The 17677-nt window shown below is 52.8% G+C and overlaps 1 protein-coding gene across 1 annotated transcript in view; it reads right to left on the bottom strand.

The window, feature by feature from the left end:
- LOC144936316 (lysosomal dipeptide transporter MFSD1-like) overlaps positions 1–17677 on the bottom strand; it is a 35941-nt gene that overhangs the window by 10050 nt on the left and 8214 nt on the right. Inside the window, exons 3-7 of the mRNA XM_078863414.1 lie at positions 17116–17274; positions 14225–14340; positions 13099–13199; positions 2972–3083; positions 1453–1590 (exon numbers count right to left, since the gene is read on the bottom strand). Coding sequence (XP_078719540.1) covers positions 1453–1590; positions 2972–3083; positions 13099–13199; positions 14225–14340; positions 17116–17274 — 626 coding nt within the window. The remainder of the gene's footprint in view (positions 1–1452; positions 1591–2971; positions 3084–13098; positions 13200–14224; positions 14341–17115; positions 17275–17677) is intronic.

A 17677-nucleotide genomic window follows, 5' to 3' on the forward strand; every position in this document is an offset into this window, starting at 1 on the left:
AAGCTCCGAGCCGGCAGCGCTGAGATCGTGCGATCAGAGGCAGGCGGCCGCCCTCCGATTACGACGCGGTTCCCTCGAGTTCTGCGAGCCGATGGTCTCAGCTCGGTCACCGCTGACAGCAAAGCGATAAAAAATAAAAACAACAATCCATCGCGGTAAATTTGGTTCTTGTGCTTAATTTGGCCAAATCCCAGCTCGGAGGGTTAAAATATGAGACCGAGAGTTCCACGACGAATTTGACTCTCGCACGCCGCACGCAGCGTGCGCGGGAGAGTCCTGCCTGCTCCCGTTCGGAGCGGAGGTCACCGTGGAGAGATCTCAGCGGAAGCTCAGCGATATCCGGTTCTGCGGGCCGTCCTCTAACATTCCAAATTAGCACCGCTGTGCGAGAGATCCAGATGGGTCCTTAACCCCTTAACCGCGTGAAGTGACGCCCACAGCATGATCGGGACACACGGGGGGGGGGGGGGGGGTTGGCGAGGCGAGCGAGGAGGCGGTTTGGGTAAGAACACGTGTCGCATTATTGTAGGCGATTCATTTTTGTTATGTGCTGTTCAAGCTTTCTACTTGTGCGGCTGTAATCTCGCTAAACTCCAACTGGAGATTACCTTTCCTGCAACGCCTCCGCCGCCGCAGCGGCAGCTGATTGATGTTTACCTTCACTTTGGTTAACTGCGAAGCGCATTACGTAATTGCATATCTTCTGTTTAACCATTGCCTCGGTTCTCTGGGATGGGCGTGTTGTGTCTTTGTGTTCTTTTCTGAACGGTGCCCAAGCGCTTCAGTCATGCGACACGAATAAACTTCAGTGCCGGGATTTATGCACGACCCCCAGCTGACACGTTTAAACTGCCCCGAGCCGTAAACATCGACCGCTGACCCACCGCCCTTTCTTTTTTAACGTCCCTACAGGAGAGAGACTTCCACAGCTCTAACCTCCTAACCCTAACCTTTGACCCCCCCCGCCCCCCACTCACATTTCACCATGACCTATCGTTATCATCCCGCCTTGGAGGGAGAGGGCAGAACTTCCGTATTCTCCGCATTACAAAAGAGGCGCGTCTATCCCTCAACAGTGTTTAAAAGCAAACGATTGAGATTACCGTCGTCCCATAATCCGGGAGGTGCACCACGTGTCTTTGTGACCGGATTTGTAGGACTTCGACACCAGGCACGTGTTTGGGGTTCGTCGTACCCTCCATGGCGTCTTACGACCCTGAGAACGCGGCTAACGTCAACGCATAATGACGCAACTGACAAAAAAAACACCACATATACCGCGACATTTATGAACGTGCCGGGAAGACTCACAGATTCCCCCAGAACAGCTGCCTCAACAACAAGGGTACGGCAATCCTGGGAAAACCAGGACGAGGTGGCGACTCCTACCGTGACCCGCGGTGACCTCTGCTCGGAGCGCTGCCCCCCTCCGAGGGCTGCCCGGTCACTCACCGTGCTCACGGAGTAGGCCACTCCGAGCCAGAGCGTGGAGGCGAGCGGGGGCAGGCCGCCATACGCCAACACGGGGAACACGGGAAGCGTGGAGGCCGCTGCCGCGCTGATCATGAACCCACGCTGTCCCACGCGGTCCTCCAGTGGGCAGAGACGCACGTGTGGGTGGGTGGGCGAGAACAGGCATTTAGGACGGCCAAATTGCTCACTCTCTACGTAAACGCTAAAGTACAGGAACGTTAAATAATTGCAGGCCCCAAAAAACCCCTTTGGGTTCCGTCCGGACTGAACGGGTCATTACCCGCTAAAGTAAAACAAATATAGAAAAACTCTCAAAAGTATTCCCGTAAATGCGTGGAACTTATTTAATCTGGCGTTTTTCATCGTCCGCTGATTAAACAAAAAAATCCATGACCCCGCGGCCTCGCGGCCTCGGTCGAGTTCGTGGGCTGACGTGTGGGTTGGTGGCGATTAGGGAGGATGGGACCTTGAAATAAAAATTATCGATTTTTAGAACACCCGAGATATGTTTATGGCAAACATCGATTTACCAATGGATCGCTGTGGTTTTTTTTGTGTTGCGCCGTCCCTTGTGGCGACTGACCCAGGTTTTAGTGCCCGCGTCTGCCACCGCAGTGCAGCGCTTTGAACGTAACAGTTGGTACATTCCTCAGGTTCATGAACTGCATCACAACATAGATTTTTTTTTGTAAAACTTGTTTTTTACTTATAAAGTCAAGCCATGCCAGTGCGTCAGCCTGCGTACGAAGAAGCGGGTTTTTTCTTGCAAAAAAACGAGACGCACGATTACAGTGATAACATTGAATAATAATGACATTTATTTTACCCAGGAAGCCCTCACCGAGTCCCCGTACTCCTTTGTCAGGCGGGCCCTGCTGGTTGAGCAATGTTTGGCCAACCCCATCGTTGAGTGTTTGGCGTGCGGCAGGAAACCGGAGAACTTTGAGCAAGCACATGAGGCGCGCGTGGAGCTCACGCTCAGAGCGCCACACAGATGCCATCTTCTGGGCCACTTTGAGCCCCGGGGCTACACAGCACCTCGGGACGTCCATCCAGGCTCTCTCTCTCTCTCTCTCGTGCAAGTACTGTGCACGGTAACCAGGCTAAAATGCCTGCTCCAGCTTCGAAGGTTCCAGACAATCTCGTGCAGTCATTCGGTTGCAAACAAGATACAAGAGTCAAAAGCGCCGAGTAATCTGTTCATTATGCAAACACCGTCAGCAGTTCCTGAACAAGTGCACTGTGCCCCTCTTGCCAGTAAATGCTGATGGGTTTTTTTTCGCAGAACAGACAAATTATTCCGTGATTTTTTTTCAAATTTCACGTCTCCTTCGAAACACGGGCGTGGCGTTGGCCGCCCATCCCCTCGAGTGCAGTTCCGGCCTTCATTAGGTGCTCGCTCACAGCACTTGCCCCAGCAGTCTGTTAAGGCTACACGGGGGATCTTTGTCTTTGTTTGTGTACGTGCGTGTGCGAGCGTCGGCAGCACCAACCGTACCACGAGCACGCCAGACGCGGCGCACAGCACCATCGAGACCATGTACGTCGCGCCGACCACCAGGGACGCCTGCTCCTGGGAGAAGCCCTCGTACATGTCCTGGATGAACTTGCTGCGGGAGTGGGTGGGTTGGGGGGGGTGCGGAATAAACAAAATCCGAGCCATTAGCGAAGCGATCAACAGGCAATCCAACTCGGGGGGAGTCTCCGCTGGGCTCGTGGCAGCGCGCGAGTCTTTTGGCGGAATTGGAAGGAGGCGTGGGGAAGGTTTTGCAATTTCGAGCCGTTCGTGCGGAACTGCCACCGTTGTCACCCGTTTAAAATGTATGGGATTATTACGCAGCGAATATCATGCAAAGCGAGCACGCTGCCGCGGAGGACTGTAACCGCGTTGGTTTATCCACTAGAAGCGAAAGTCTGAGTAGTATAAGTGGCAATGTAGCGTTTTTTTGCTTGCGAATCAAAGGCCAGATGATTGCGGGGTAGTGTCACTGCTGGGCTTTGAGGTCGAGTGGCTCTTGTGCAGCAGTAGCGGCTGTAGCAGCTGCAGCAGCTTTAGCGGGATCAGGTAGCGGTGGCGCGGGGAGGCGTCGACAGCCTTGGCGACGATGGCATCTTCAGGATCTCTCGATCGCTTGACCATCTCGATTGTCGCCCGCAACACGAAAAGCCGACGGCAGCCGATCGTTATGTGGGGAAACTCGGCGGCCGCTTGATGAGAAAAAGGAAAAAAACAAGAAGAATAAAAAGAATCGGTATCCGTACAGTTTTCAGATTTCATTCGCAAATCTTTCCAATGTAGGATTCGGCTTATTACGGCAGCACACACAGCGGCCCGGCTGTCGGAGGCGATGCCGCGGGTTCTTGACAAAAGGTCATTCCTCAAGGTCACCCCCGAGACGAAGCCGATTTTCCGATCCATCCTAACGAGCGCCGGGCGTCGAAAGATGGTTTCACCCCCCGTGCACTTTCGCCTCGTCTAATAACGTGGCCTCCGGGAGCCTCCTTCTCCTGAAGCATGGTGTCATGGACGGACCCAGACGGGTCTCACTTCCCGAGTTATTGCGCACGGCGGTGTCCGCGGAGATGCGTTTATTGACCTCTTCGTTTGATGCATGGCCCTGGCATTCAAATTTACGCATCTCCCGTAAGAAATATCGTCCAACTTTTGTTCGCCCCCCGTTTAAATACCTTGCCGTACCTATGCTAATGTTTTAATTAATAATGACCCGTGCGCGTTTCACCTCGGCCGTTCCGCTGGACCTTGGCGAGCGCGGCGAGCGTGGAGATCGGTGTTTCCGCGGGTCTTGTTATTTACGTCCACAGAGTCGGCACTAAATTTCGGAAATTGTTATTTCGACCGCGAGGCCCCTGCCCATCGGCACAATGCAACTACGACGCGCCTCTGTTTACGGTCCAGCCAGTCGGGTTTGAAGCGCACAGCCGGGCTCTTCGCTTGCTCAGGATGAAGCAAAGTTCCATTGAACCGTGCCTCGTTGTACCCAGGGCTGAATTTCTCACGGAAAAAAGTCACTCCCTCCCCAACCCCCCCCCTCGCCAACCTCAACAATCTCCAACTCCCCCAGACCCCACCCTTCTTTCACCCTGCTCCCGACAGAGAGCGGAGAATATATTTTCTGGAGCTCAGCCCAGGACAATTCCAGCTAAAATTAAGTCCCGATTACATCCTCATTAAATGCAGGACCTGTCCGTCTGATTTGGCCGTGGCTTCTGCTGCTGCTGGAGCTGCTCACGGTCTCCCGTGGCGAGTAATTTTTTATCTTCAACGCTTGTCCAACGGAGGCACGCCGCAGCATCGTATCCCTCGCGCCATGCTCATGAATATCAGCAGCCGTGGTTTTATAAATGATGTTGACAGAACCCGTTGCTCGGCGTGCTCAGATATGGAGAGCGCTGCAATCCAGAATGCACATCACGCCGCGTGTTTGCGAAGCCCGCATCACTGGCCATTCCACCCCAGCGCCGACACACCTGTGCCACCGCATGTGTTTTGGTTTAAGAAGTAATTTTTCGAAGGTGGAAATATCAGACGGATAAAACATTGCTCGGGAAGATTCGTTGAAGATTTTTTTTAAGTTTGGATCTTTTCGGTCGCATCTGTTCTTCCATCTCCAGCGGATTGCCTTTGATACTTTGACATCCGAGTTTAGAAATCAAATATGTTTCTCAGAATCGGTCCCCATGTCAATACCAGTTTCTGGAATTTAACGCAATTTTCTTTTCTCGTGAAGTTCATTGTTTTGTTTCGCTGGGAGGGGAAAACCTCGGCATGTTTTTGGCGTCTACAATCCCTGCCGCTGGAAATCATTCCCCCCCCCCCCCCCCCCGATTCCCAATTGTGGCCACTTTACGAGTCCCAATATTTCAATCAACCTTCCATTACGGCGCTCAGCTCCCCTTTCTTGGACCCGAAATGAAGGCCATTCCATTTGTTATTCTTACACCGACCATGGGGCTTACAGCCCGTCTTTAGATTTGATAGCCTCGCTGAAACAACTTATTCTCTTGTCATGCTCCATGGTCAGAGAGAGAGGAGAGAGAGAGAAAGGCAGACTGTGCAGCAACAGAACACACACATCTGTTTGTTTAAAAATTGCAGCAGCAGCAGCAGCGTGTGCTCGCCAGAGATGATTTACATTCCTTACGTTTTTTTTGTTTCATTGACATCTCACGTGTCTGCGAGAGATTACGAGGAGGCACACGAGCGCGTTAATTATTTTTTTGGTTGAGGCAGCGATACCGTGCAAGCGCGAAGACTATTCCTATTAAACTTTAACCACGGTCGCTTTAGTAACACGCAGGGAGCACCGCTCTTATATTTAAGCCACAGATTTGGGCCTACCTCGCCCTAGCCCTAAACGGCGTGACTGACTGGCCCCGCTTTTATGGAGGGGATTTTAAAATGTCAGAACCCTCTCTTGATTTTTTTGGGGGGCTTTTTTCTTTTACAGCAGCTCCTATATTTCCTAAGAAGAACAAAAAGCGTCCGTCCCTTCGGAATACGATGGCTCCACACGCTCGGGCTGCCCGCGCCGTGGTTGATCCGTTGCCCTTTGGAGGGGATTAACCGGACCGTTACATTTTACTGCTCTTGTAAATTAGGTCTCTTTGCGAAAAGGTGAATTTTATTCCAAAAGGACTCTCGCCTGCTTAGGGTGTGTAAGCACTGGGGATTCGAGCGAGTTGGCGCTCTCTCACGGTGGCCCATTACGCCCGTCGTAACCCTACGGATCTCCTCGGAATACTTTCATGATTTAAACACTTAACTGGGGGCTCTCGGCTTGTCATCTCGACCGCACGTTTTGACCACGTGATTTAATATTCCCGCACCCTTGCCCGTTTATATGTTTTCATTATTATATATTTATAATACATTTTTTATTATTAAAATATTTTTTTCGCCCCCCCAACATCACTGAATCATCCGGGTTGTCCATATCAATACCATCCCCTGCTCCCCTGCCATTGTTAGCATCGAGCCCAAGGTTATTTTGTGGCCGCTGTTTGGACGGCCCGCAGTGCTGCACGATGCACAGCAGCGGTCGCGTGTCACGTCGACCGATGCGGCGCTTTCCACGAATTATTTCCATAACGAGGAACGCCGCCCCTCACCGTGGGCCCGGGAACGAACGTCTTTGTGAATGTGCAATGTGTGTGTGCGCATGTGCGCGTGCGTGCGCATACGTACGTGCGTATGTGCGTGCGTGCGTGTATGCATGTGCGGGGCTTAATTTATCACCTCGATATTTTCCGGAGCGCGACTGGCTCGGCTGTCTCAGAGTAGGGATCATCGGCATAAGGCACTACCACTAGAGTACACAGTATGTATAACTTTAATAATCCCATATTATTGTACGCTGTATCCCGATCAACCTATGAACAGGTTTAGGACAAAATAGAGTGAGATGAATGTTAGATTGCCTAATAACGAATTCCTGGACGGTTCCAGCTGAAACGAAGTCCGTACTCTCGTGTGTTCGAGCCAACTGGAGAGCGGCAGTGTAGAGGTTCGAGCATCGGTGAAAAAGAGCTTCATGGCTCATCGGATTCCTCCAGTCTAAATAAATATTGTGATTCTGATAGACCGCTGCAGCTACGAACCGGGCGACAAACAGAGTTAGATTCCTGATCAGTCAACGTCAGTGACGAATATCTGAACTTGCCCTGGGCATCCTTGACACGGCCTTAAATTGGTACCTAGCGCCGTGTGTTGTGTAAACATCTGCAGTGGGAGAGACACGGGTGGACAGGGTGTGCTGCCGTCCCTTCAGAAAGATCCTGGCTAACAGCACTCACCCCAACAGTCTGCAAGCCTCTACGGGGGATCTTTGTATTTTTTCGTGTACGAATTGAAAACCAAAGCTAATAAGCACCACCGTGCGCACAGCCCTTGCTGCGGAATAGATACACGACCAACAAACACCCGAGCAATAATAATCACGCAACATCTGTGTCCAGACTAGGGGGGGGGGGGGGGGGAGGGTTTGCCAACTTTCTCTCACCGCCGCGCCATCTGCGTCGTGACGACGGTGCGTGCATGGCGCCGCGGTTGCATTCGGCCTGCACCGTCGCTGTTACCGCACCGTTTCAATTGCCCCCGGGGGGTTGGCCGTGCATCAGAGGCGACGCGACGCGTCGTCGCCGGCGCGGGTCCGCGACGACGCTCCTCGGCTTGCTCGTGGCGTTTACCGCGCGCGGGGAATATCGGCTCGGCGGGGCCTCGCGTGGGAGGACATGAGACTCGCTGCCAAGCTGTAGCCCCCCGGCGCTGGAGATGTTGCGGAGCGAGCCAGCGAGCCAGCGAGCCAGCGAGCGCCCCGGCAGGCTCTGGCTTCACGCGAGGTCCACCTTCTGTCTCAGCAAGGGGGGGGGGGGATCTCCAAATATTTGACTTAATCCTCTATCAGCTAAAGCTAATACGTCTGACCTGGCAACATCCCCTCCATCATTGCAATCATTTTGCACCGATGGATTAACCACAGGACAAACCAAGGTATTCTCTAGGTTTCAGTCTGAGTAAGCGCCTCTAATATACGAGTCGTAGGATTGGGTTTTATTCTTTTTGAGATGCTCGCAAAGACATGCGACGAGTCCAAGAATGCACCCGACCTTATCAGATGTCAGCAGCCAAGCTGGATTTGAGCCTGGATAAAGCTGGGATAGGAGACCACAATGCACAGGAGATTGCTTTTAGGGTACTGCAGGGCTACGCGCTGAGCAGCAGAGGGCAGTTGCAGCCAATTCCAATGCTGTACAGTACTTCTACGATCCCACGCTCGTGCTTTCCGCCTTCATCCCGCAGTGACCCGCGTGGTGAGGCACGGTCAAAGAGCCCCCCCACTTTTTGGATGAGACTCTCATCCAAAAGGCCCCCCCCCCCCTCCATACGTGGTCACATGTACAACCTCACGTCGTTTTCTGCTTTCGCTTCGTGCCACAACTTACCCAAGGCACCCATTACAGCTAAGTCATTATTGAATACTCCAATAATATTATTATTATTCGTGTGCGGTTGCTATTAACTTATTCTACAGTACTCCTGGCCATGGAAGCAGTTAAAATATTAATGCGGCATTAATTTAAGCCTCATTTAAATAGTCTGGTTACCGGTCAATTACAAGGGTACAGGCTGGAGTGGCTTGCGGTTTTTCGCCACCAATTCAAAGTGCTCGCGTCGGAGGAAACGTTATTCTCAACTTGGTCGGAGACGAATACGACGAATAACAGTGGAGGGGAAAATGCCGCGATTCGGGGCCAGTGGCGATACGAAACCCATCGCAAAGTGTAAGCAACGAGCGCTAAACGCCGACGAGGATGCGAGCAGATGTTCGTGTCCGTTGGGTGCCTGAGCATACTTCACATTATAAACATGTTATTGCCCCAGAAGAAATGCGTCGGGCATACCAGGGGACGGCATTAAATTTGGTAATCTTCACGCACCAAGGCAATGTTTTATTTTTTGCGTCTACATTTCTTTCGGCTCGCAGTCTGCACGCGCGTTTTTTTCGACGCTTTCCCCACCCCCCTGGCCCGCCTGCCGAAATATTTTCACGACGTTTCCTGGATACCCAACACATTCATCAATAACTCCGATCGGCGCGTATTTGGGATCTCTGCGTGTGTTACTGATCAGAAACACGGAACAAGTGATGACACGCGCGAAGGAACCTCGCGTGGGGCATCACAGCGAGAGAAAGAAAGAGGAGCGCGTGGATCAGGGAACGCAATGCTAAGTCAGAGACATCGAATCGATTGCAGAGGGAGGCGAGTGGCTCAGGACAAAACCCATTATGGCTGGAAGGGACAACAGCCAATGTATGGCACTGAAAACTAAACTATTTTTATAAAACGAAACTAAATCTTTTTTATAAAACTTATTTTTTTTTTACCAGGTAAGGCCCACTGAGCTACGTAGCTCTTTTTCAGAAGCGACCAGGCCACAAATCGAAGCTCAACGAAAGTGGCTCGTCGTGCGTAAATGTCCAGCAGCCACAATACTCTAAACGCGTCAGTTTGATTCTCAATGTGGAGAGGAAAACCGGAGGACCCGGAGAAAATCTACGCGACCACGGTGGGAGAGAGAGAGAGAGGCATGCAAACTCCACATATACAGGTGTCAGGGTCAGCATTGAATCCACGACCTCCTGTATACCAGGCGAGGTAGTTAACACCTCCCCACAGCGGGCACCCTGGCAGCCCAAGGTGAGAAAGCACCCAAAGCGGCGAGCGCCGGACCACTCGAGAGACGAGGCCGGCGCACGCGGAGGCGCGAGACGGATCGTCGCACGGCCGCGAGTGGTGACAACGAAATCCAGAGTTGTTACGTTCAACGCCTCTACAATTATTGACGATTCATTTATACGCAGACATCGTTCACATCCCTTTGTCAAGCCGCTCCTGGAAGAAAACCTCTTTCCCCCCCCCACTCCCTGGGGGTCGTTTGACCACACTGCACTGTGTCTGTCATTGCTGATTGCTAAAGGGGGGATGGGATGGGACAAGATGATATTACTCAACACTGATGTTAGCCGTGACTGGAAGTCGAACCCAGGTGGTGGGATTTTAATGGTGCAGCAAGCTACCCGGTGTCACATTTGCCCCGACAAAACCATTAATACCGAGCGCAATGCTGCACATTACTCTATATCATTGGTAAAGGTTTCCTCTCTGATAAATTGCTCCCCGTTCTGTGCCCTGCTCGAATGAGTAAAGAGACACATTACGCCCAGACCACAATCTAACGCTGGAGCTACAAACCAAACTCCTGCCGTCTCACCGGGCTCTCAGCCGCCCACTCAAGCGCATGTTTCCCTGCCATCCCCGCCAACTTCGTGATCGCCCGATCCCTCTTCGATCCACACGCGGATCAATCCGGCCCCCCCATGGTTGGCAACCACACAAAGCCGGAACGTGGGGCTGATTGCGAGCAACGGGGTTGAGAAACGCGGCACGGGATAGCGACGGCCCTCCCTGGCAAAGCCGGCAATAGAAATGACCGCACCCGTTGCGATGTCGAGTGCCCCGGCCACATTTGTTTCCCCGATTTTTTTTAGTTTTGCAATCGCCGCTGCCTCTCTCTCTCTCTCCACCTCCCTCCCGCCCGCCCTCTCTGCCCCTGCCGCTCTCCTCGTCCCGATTTGACGGCTCCCCCAGCGCTCGCCGTCGAGCGAGCGAGCGGCGAGCGTGTTTAGGCCGGGGGTGGGTGGAGTGGGGGGGGGGGTTGGGGAACCAATTCGACCCAGGTCCATCAACGAGCGCCGCGGCGCTCGTTGATGGACCTGTCGCTCCAGAGGGGATTGATTGATAGCACGATGTAACACGAGTTTTGTCCCTGGGTAGTGTTATGTTTTTAATTGCTTATGCCTAAAAAGTATAGAAAATGGCTATTCCCACGAACTTTGCTTTTGTAACCAGGACTTTATGTGAAGGAATGACACAAACGCACAGCACGTTTTCTCATTGAAAATAGGTAAATTTCAAAATATAATTGTCCTGGTCACAAAAGCAAAGTTTGTGGGGAATAATTGCCATTTTCTGTACTTTTGAGGCATAGGTAATAAGGAAATAACAATTACTACCCAGGGAAAAAACAATGTTTTTGTTACACAGTGTGATCCACCACTCAGGAATCATCCTCAGAAAATGTGACTTTTTTTTTATTTGGTTCTTTCGGTTAAGTCACGTCTTCTTTAGACGTGACTTAACCGAAAGAACCAAATAATAATTCCTGCAGTCACGAAAGTTCTAAAATTAAGATTGACTTTTTTTTTGTCTCTCTCGGCCCCTCGAGGGAGACGTTTGCCGAGATGAGACGCCGTTCCAACGATGGACGCTGGCACCATCCTGACCCAGCCCATCTCCCACGGTCCCATTCTTTACGGAGGACAGCTGGGGCCACAAACAGCCATCCTCCGTATATATATTATTTTTGCTATCATAGATGAGCCGTTGGCATTGCGTCCATATCCAACCCTCTTAATCATGATCGTCGTACGTTTGACATTCGTACCATTCGAATAAAACGCAAGGTCCGGCTTCGTGGCCTCTTTTTCTCTTTCCAATTTAGCTAATGAGATCAACTGCGCTGCGTTTTCTTGTCCAGTGCCTTCGGAATGACGCCTCGGCTCCAGCCTCTCGCGCCGTGGGGATGACCTCCAGCCTCCGTTGCCTCCAGCCGCCGTCGCTGCCGTCAATCATCAATCGCCGTCAGATGACGCTCTCCTAACGTGCCGATGACCCAGCAGCCTCCATCCATTTCAATTCTTTCCCCGACGAAGTCGTTCTAACCCCACGCAGCCCCGCAGACCCACACCGCGGTAACCCGAGACGAGAAGTTGTTAGATTCGATTTTGGACTTTTGTTTCGTGCGCCTTGCCGCTGCACGTAGCACTTTAAACGTTTTGCCAAATATAGAAATACGCTGCTGCTGCTGCTATGGTGGTGCTGGTGGGTGGCCTGAGCCAAGTGCCGAGTGTGTCCCTGCCCGCTCGCTGCAGGCTCGATGCTTCCACCTGCTGGGGGGTGGTGGCGCTACTGCTGCTGCTGCAGCACCGCCTCCACCTCCTCCACCCCCCGTGCTCGCTCAAGGCGAGCGGCGGCCGTGAGCGACGTGTTGTGCGTACAAGGAGCTCATACCTGTCAACCCCTCATCAGTGCCCACACTAGCACAGACCAATTCAGATCTTATCGGTCACCCCCGTGCCCCTTATGAATCTCATCCTACAAAGTCCCATCACAAGGGAGAAACACAAACAAATAGGATACAACTTTTTGTTTCCCCGCATTGAAACGGCTGTGCGCCGTATGGACCAGAAAACTGAATTTCCCTGTACAAGAATACAAGTAAAACACTTGCAATGATAATAATTCTAATGTATAGCCTCGGTCGATACACTCGACACGTGTCCGTCACGGGCGTTATTTGACCATACTTCACCACGCTGGTCAGTGTTCGCTGGTGAAGTTGGGGAGCTGTCGGGGGGGGCGGGGGGCTGGTAAGGGTCCAGAGCCGGTTGAGGCATCCACTCCGCCACCTGATGTTAGCCGTAGCTGGGAATCGAACTCGGCTTTCGCCGTGCCCATGGCGCACTGCACTCACCACTGTCGCCGCCCCCGCCTCTCCGCCCCGCGTCAGTAAATATGTGGCGATCGATGCACGATGCAAACGGCCGCGATTGCGTCGTGCGATTATCTCGCGCGAGCGCACGAGGGGTCGATTCGTGAAGGCATCGATGTCCTGCCGTCTCCTGGCCACCTCGCGGATGAAGCCGGCAAGATTTGGTCCTCGCCAGGCGGTCTCCGCGCAGAGAGGGCGAACTCACGAGGCTCACCGGCCGCTTCACTTCCAGCAGCTTGACGAGGTTGGGCGGCACTTTCGGCGCGAGTTGGTCGTAAGAGACGATGGCCGCAGGGATAGCACGCCAGACTGTGGCTGCTTTTGACGGTGAGTTTGTTCATGTGGCTGGCACGCACACCAAAGGTTCGTTTGATCAATTCTTTAGTTTCCCCACTGCATTGGCTGTGGGAACTTACTTATACATGACACGACGCGTCTCGTTTTCTGACCCAGTGCTTTGCGCTGCCGTGCGACCGCCGAGAGGCACGGACCTGCCGTTGGCGATGAACGGGAAGATGGTGCTGTAGAAGCAGACGGTGGTGAGGACGAGCATCCAGTAGGTGCGCTTGAAGCGGCGAACGTCCATGATGTTCTGCAGCGAAAAGAAGAGAGCACCACACCCACGCACCTCGCCGATTGCCCCAGGATTATTGGCCTCTTTCCCATTCCAATCAATGTACGCGTACCTCACCATATTTGTCTTCCGATTCCGTTCCGGTGGCGTACGACGTACGCACACAAAAAAAACTCAACTAGCTTCATCGGTACGTCTTCAGATCGGAAGACTTACCGAGGGCTCCCACAAGGCCATGCGGTAGGACGGGTGGCACAGTTTGGCGCCAGCCATCGTACAGCGCGGTCGTGTCGCCGCGGTTCTCTGCGGCGATTATGACGTCTTTAAAAATTACAACAACGGCGCTGCGCCTCTCCAAATAAAATTAACGGCAACCGCTCGCGAGTTCCGAGATCCGGCAGTGAAGGGGACACCCACATTGCAACTTGCAGACGTCTCGGAAGGGGGCGAAGGGTTAATCCTTGCGGGGACAATGGGAGATGAACGGACGGATCCACGAGGAGAAATCGGCTTTGGGCACGAGGGCCCATCCGGTTACAGTTCACTTGGTTCACGTCAGCGCCAGCTGTGGAATAATTTTAATCATCCGTTCATTCATCCTCCCGCCCTCACCGCTCATCCATCTTTCTGACTGCCCAGCCTCACCGTTTGGTCCAAGGCTAAAGGACAATATGCAAAATGTTTTTCATACCATCTGCTGCTGACCGTTTTGGGAAATATCGCCCAAATGTTTCAGCTGCGCGCCGTAGACCTCGTTTCAAAAATGTCCCGCTCAAGAAACAAAGAGGAACTCGGTAGGGCGGCACCGATTGCGTCCGTGGTCCGCAGATCGTCAGGTGACCGATGGCCGCAGTTTTGCAGATCATCGATTGGTAACGGCTCTACTGAAGAGGAGCAACTGGGGTGAAAACACAGGCTGACAACAACAATCGATCAATGGATCGATGATGCGAAACTTCCAGGCGGTGGGGCCATACTCGTGCACCGGGCACGTGATCTGGGGGGGGGGGGCGGGGGGGGGGTTAGGTGGGCGGGGGGGTTACCACGCTCTTGGCTTCGCGACGCAGTCCGGCGTAGAGGCCAAGCTGCTGCAGGCCCCTCTGGTCCAGGTGGCCCACCGTGCAGGCAGCTACGAGGCTCACGGCACACAGCACTGCCCCTGCGCCACCGCCACCGCCGCCGCCGCCGGGATAAGGGGGTTAATAACATCCTGACGGAAGGTGGACAGCCACAGAAAGCCCACGCTCGAAAGTCCGGTGGCAGTTTTAGGCGTGGGGGCTGCGGAATGAGCGATCGCTCCGTCTGGTTCCCCTGGGGGGGGGGGGGGTTAGGGTGGGGTGGGGGGGTTGGAGAAACCTGGCACGATGCAAGTTACCGTCGAATAAACGCACGGCTCTCACAGGTGCGCTTTCTCACTTCACAAAGGAGCCGGCGCGTGGGGGGCCGCAGCATCCGGGCGGGGGGGGGGGCTCCGATCGTCTCGCTGTCGCTCGGCGCATCTCCGTACCGGAGGAGCAAAAACCGATTCCCCCTCGGCAGCGAGCGGCGCGTTCCGCCATGCGGATCCGGCGAGGTCTCGCGTCCCGTGCCCTGCCCGCCACCGCCCACTTCCCTGCCAGGCTTCCCAAGCCAGAATACATTTATGGGGTTTTTTTTTCCGTCCCATTCTCTGCACCTGCCACTGATAATTCTCCACTTGATATGAAATGCATGCAACTGGAAAAAATATGGGTTGCTCCGAAAAGGGCACGGCGAGATATATCGGTGACAAAATCAAATGGGATTTATGATCGTTTATCAGTTTGCGCTCAGCTCCGAGTGACTGCGTGAGCGTGTTTGTCTGTGTGTTTGAGTGTGTGTGTTTGAGTGTGTGTTTGTCTGTGTGTTTGAGTGTGTGTGTTTGAGTGTGTGTGTCTGTGTGTTTGAGTGTGTGCGTCTGTGTGTTTGAGTGTGTGTTTGTCTGTGTGTTTGTCTGTGTGTTTGTGTGTGTGTTTGTCTGTGTGTTTGTCTGTGTGTTTGTCTGTGTGTTTGTCTGTGTGTTTGAGTGTGTGTTTGTCTGTGTGTTTGTCTGTCTGTTTGTCTGTGTGTTTGAGTGTGTGTTTGTCTGTGTGTTTGTCTGTGTGTTTGTCTGTGTGTTTGTCTGTGTGTTTGAGTGTGTGCGTCTGTGTGTTTGAGTGTGTGTTTGTCTGTGTGTTTGTCTGTGTGTTTGTGTGTGTGTTTGTCTGTGTGTTTGTCTGTGTGTTTGTCTGTGTGTGTTGAGTGTGTGTTTGTCTGTGTGTTTGTCTGTCTGTTTGTCTGTGTGTTTGAGTGTGTGTTTGTCTGTGTGTTTGTCTGTGTGTTTGTCTGTGTGTTTATCTGTGTGTTTGAGTGTGTGCGTCTGTGTGTTTGAGTGTGTGTTTGTCTGTGTGTTTGTCTGTGTGTTTGTGTGTGTGTTTGTCTGTGTGTTTGTCTGTGTGTTTGTCTGTGTGTGTTGAGTGTGTGTTTGTCTGTGTGTTTGTCTGTCTGTTTGTCTGTGTGTTTGAGTGTGTGTTTGTCTGTGTGTTTGTCTGTGTGTTTGAGTGTGTGTTTGTCTGTGTGTTTGTCTGTGTGTTTGTCTGTGTGTTTGTCTGTGTGTTTGAGTGTGTGTTTGTCTGTGTGTTTGTCTGTGTGTTTGTCTGTGTGTTTGTCTGTGTGTTTGAGTGTGTGTGTCTGTGTGTTTGAGTGTGTGTGTCTGTGTGTTTGAGTGTGTTTGAGTGTGTGCGTGTTTGTCTGTGTGTTTGTCTGTGTGTTTGAGTGTGTGTGTCTGTGTGTTTGAGTGTGTGTGTCTGTGTGTTTGAGTGTGTTTGTCTGTGTGTTTGAGTGTGTTTGTCTGTGTGTTTGAGTGTGTGCGTGTTTCTCTGTGTGTTTGAGTGTGTGCGTGTTTGTCTGTGTGCTTGTCTGTGTGTTTGAGTGTGTGTATCTGTGTGTTTGAGTGTGTGTGTGTCTGTGTGTTTGAGTGTGTTTGTCTGTGTGTTTGAGTGTGTGCGTGTTTCTCTGTGTGTTTGAGTGTGTGCGTGTTTGTCTGTGTGTTTGTCTGTGTGTTTGAGTGTGTGTGTCTGTGTGTTTGAGTGTGTGCACGTTTGTTTGTGCGTTTGAGTGTTTGTTTATGTGGGGAGCCGTAGTACAGTGGCTACGAACCCGGACCCCCAAGTTCGATTCCCGCTCATGGCCAACACCGGTGAAGATTATCCGAACCGGTACCTAGCCTCTCCTAGGTTGATTCAACCTCAAATGAGTACCTGGCGCGGTGTATAAAGATCATCACTCGACGTGGTGTTGACCACTGTGCCCTGCAGGCCTTCATAGGTGCTCGTTAACAGCACTTGCCCCAACAGTCTATTATAGGTTACATGGGGAGGGATCTTTGTCTTTGTGTTTATTGTGCATGTGTGCCCGTGCATGTGTGTGCGTGTGTGTGCGTGTGTGCGTGTGCCCGTGCATGCGTGTGTGTGTGTGTGCGTGTGTGCGTGTGCCCGTGCATGTGTGTGTGTGTGTGTGCGTGTGTGCGTGTGCCCGTGCATGCGTGTGTGTGTGCGTGTGTGCGTGTGTGCCCGTGCATGCGTGTGTGTGTGCGTGTGTGCCCGTGCGTGCGCGTGTGTGCCCGTGCGTGTGTGTGCATGTGTGCCCGTGCGTGTGTGTGCATGTGTGCCCATGCGTGCCCGTGCGTGCGTGTGCGTGTGTGCCGTGCGTGCGTGTGCGTGTGTGCCCGTGCGTGTGTGCCCGTGCGTGTGTGCCCGTGCGTGTGTGCCCGTGCGTGTGTGTGTGCCCGTGTGTGCCCGTGCGTGTGTGCGTGTGTGCCCGTGCGTGTGTGCGTGTGTGCCCGTGCGTGCGTGTGTGCGTGTGTGCCCGTGCGTGTGTGTGTGCGTGTGTGCGTGTGTGCCCGTGCGTGTGCGTGCGTGTGCGTTTAAACAAACACCGGCCCACAGCGTCGCCTCCAGGCCGAAGCGGTGCTCGAAGCTCTCGGTGCAGAGGAAGTTGAGAACGCTGCCGAGTCTCGAGAAGGCGATGGTCACCCCGAACGCCATGGCCAGCTCTTTCTCACGGAACCAGAAGGCCACGATGCGGAACTGCACGACTTGAGAGAGGGCGGGAGGGGGACATACCAGGTGGTTGATCACTTCTCGAAGGGAGGTCTGGTCACTGAGCACCTCATTGTAAAAAAAAATTGTCCACAAAACTCAACATTCGTCAATAATATATCGTGCTTCTTTGGCAATCCCTCACAGTCGAGGAGGATTTCCTCCCATCACTGCCTCATCTGTGGGTCCGAAGATTGCTGACGAGGCCAATCTGGGATCGACAGACTTGTCAATAACACGGTTGTGGCCTTAAAAAAAGAAAAATATATACATGTAATGCGGGACGTTTCAGCTAATGGCCCTTCTTCACAGCACGAAGCTTTATTATGAGCGTTTGCGACCTCTGCCACTGCAGCATCGCCAACTATTTTTTTTATTTGTTCTCATTATTAACCGGCT

Source organism: Lampetra fluviatilis, chromosome 15 (assembly GCF_964198595.1).
Source record: "Lampetra fluviatilis chromosome 15, kcLamFluv1.1, whole genome shotgun sequence".
Taxonomy (NCBI): domain Eukaryota; kingdom Metazoa; phylum Chordata; class Hyperoartia; order Petromyzontiformes; family Petromyzontidae; genus Lampetra; species Lampetra fluviatilis.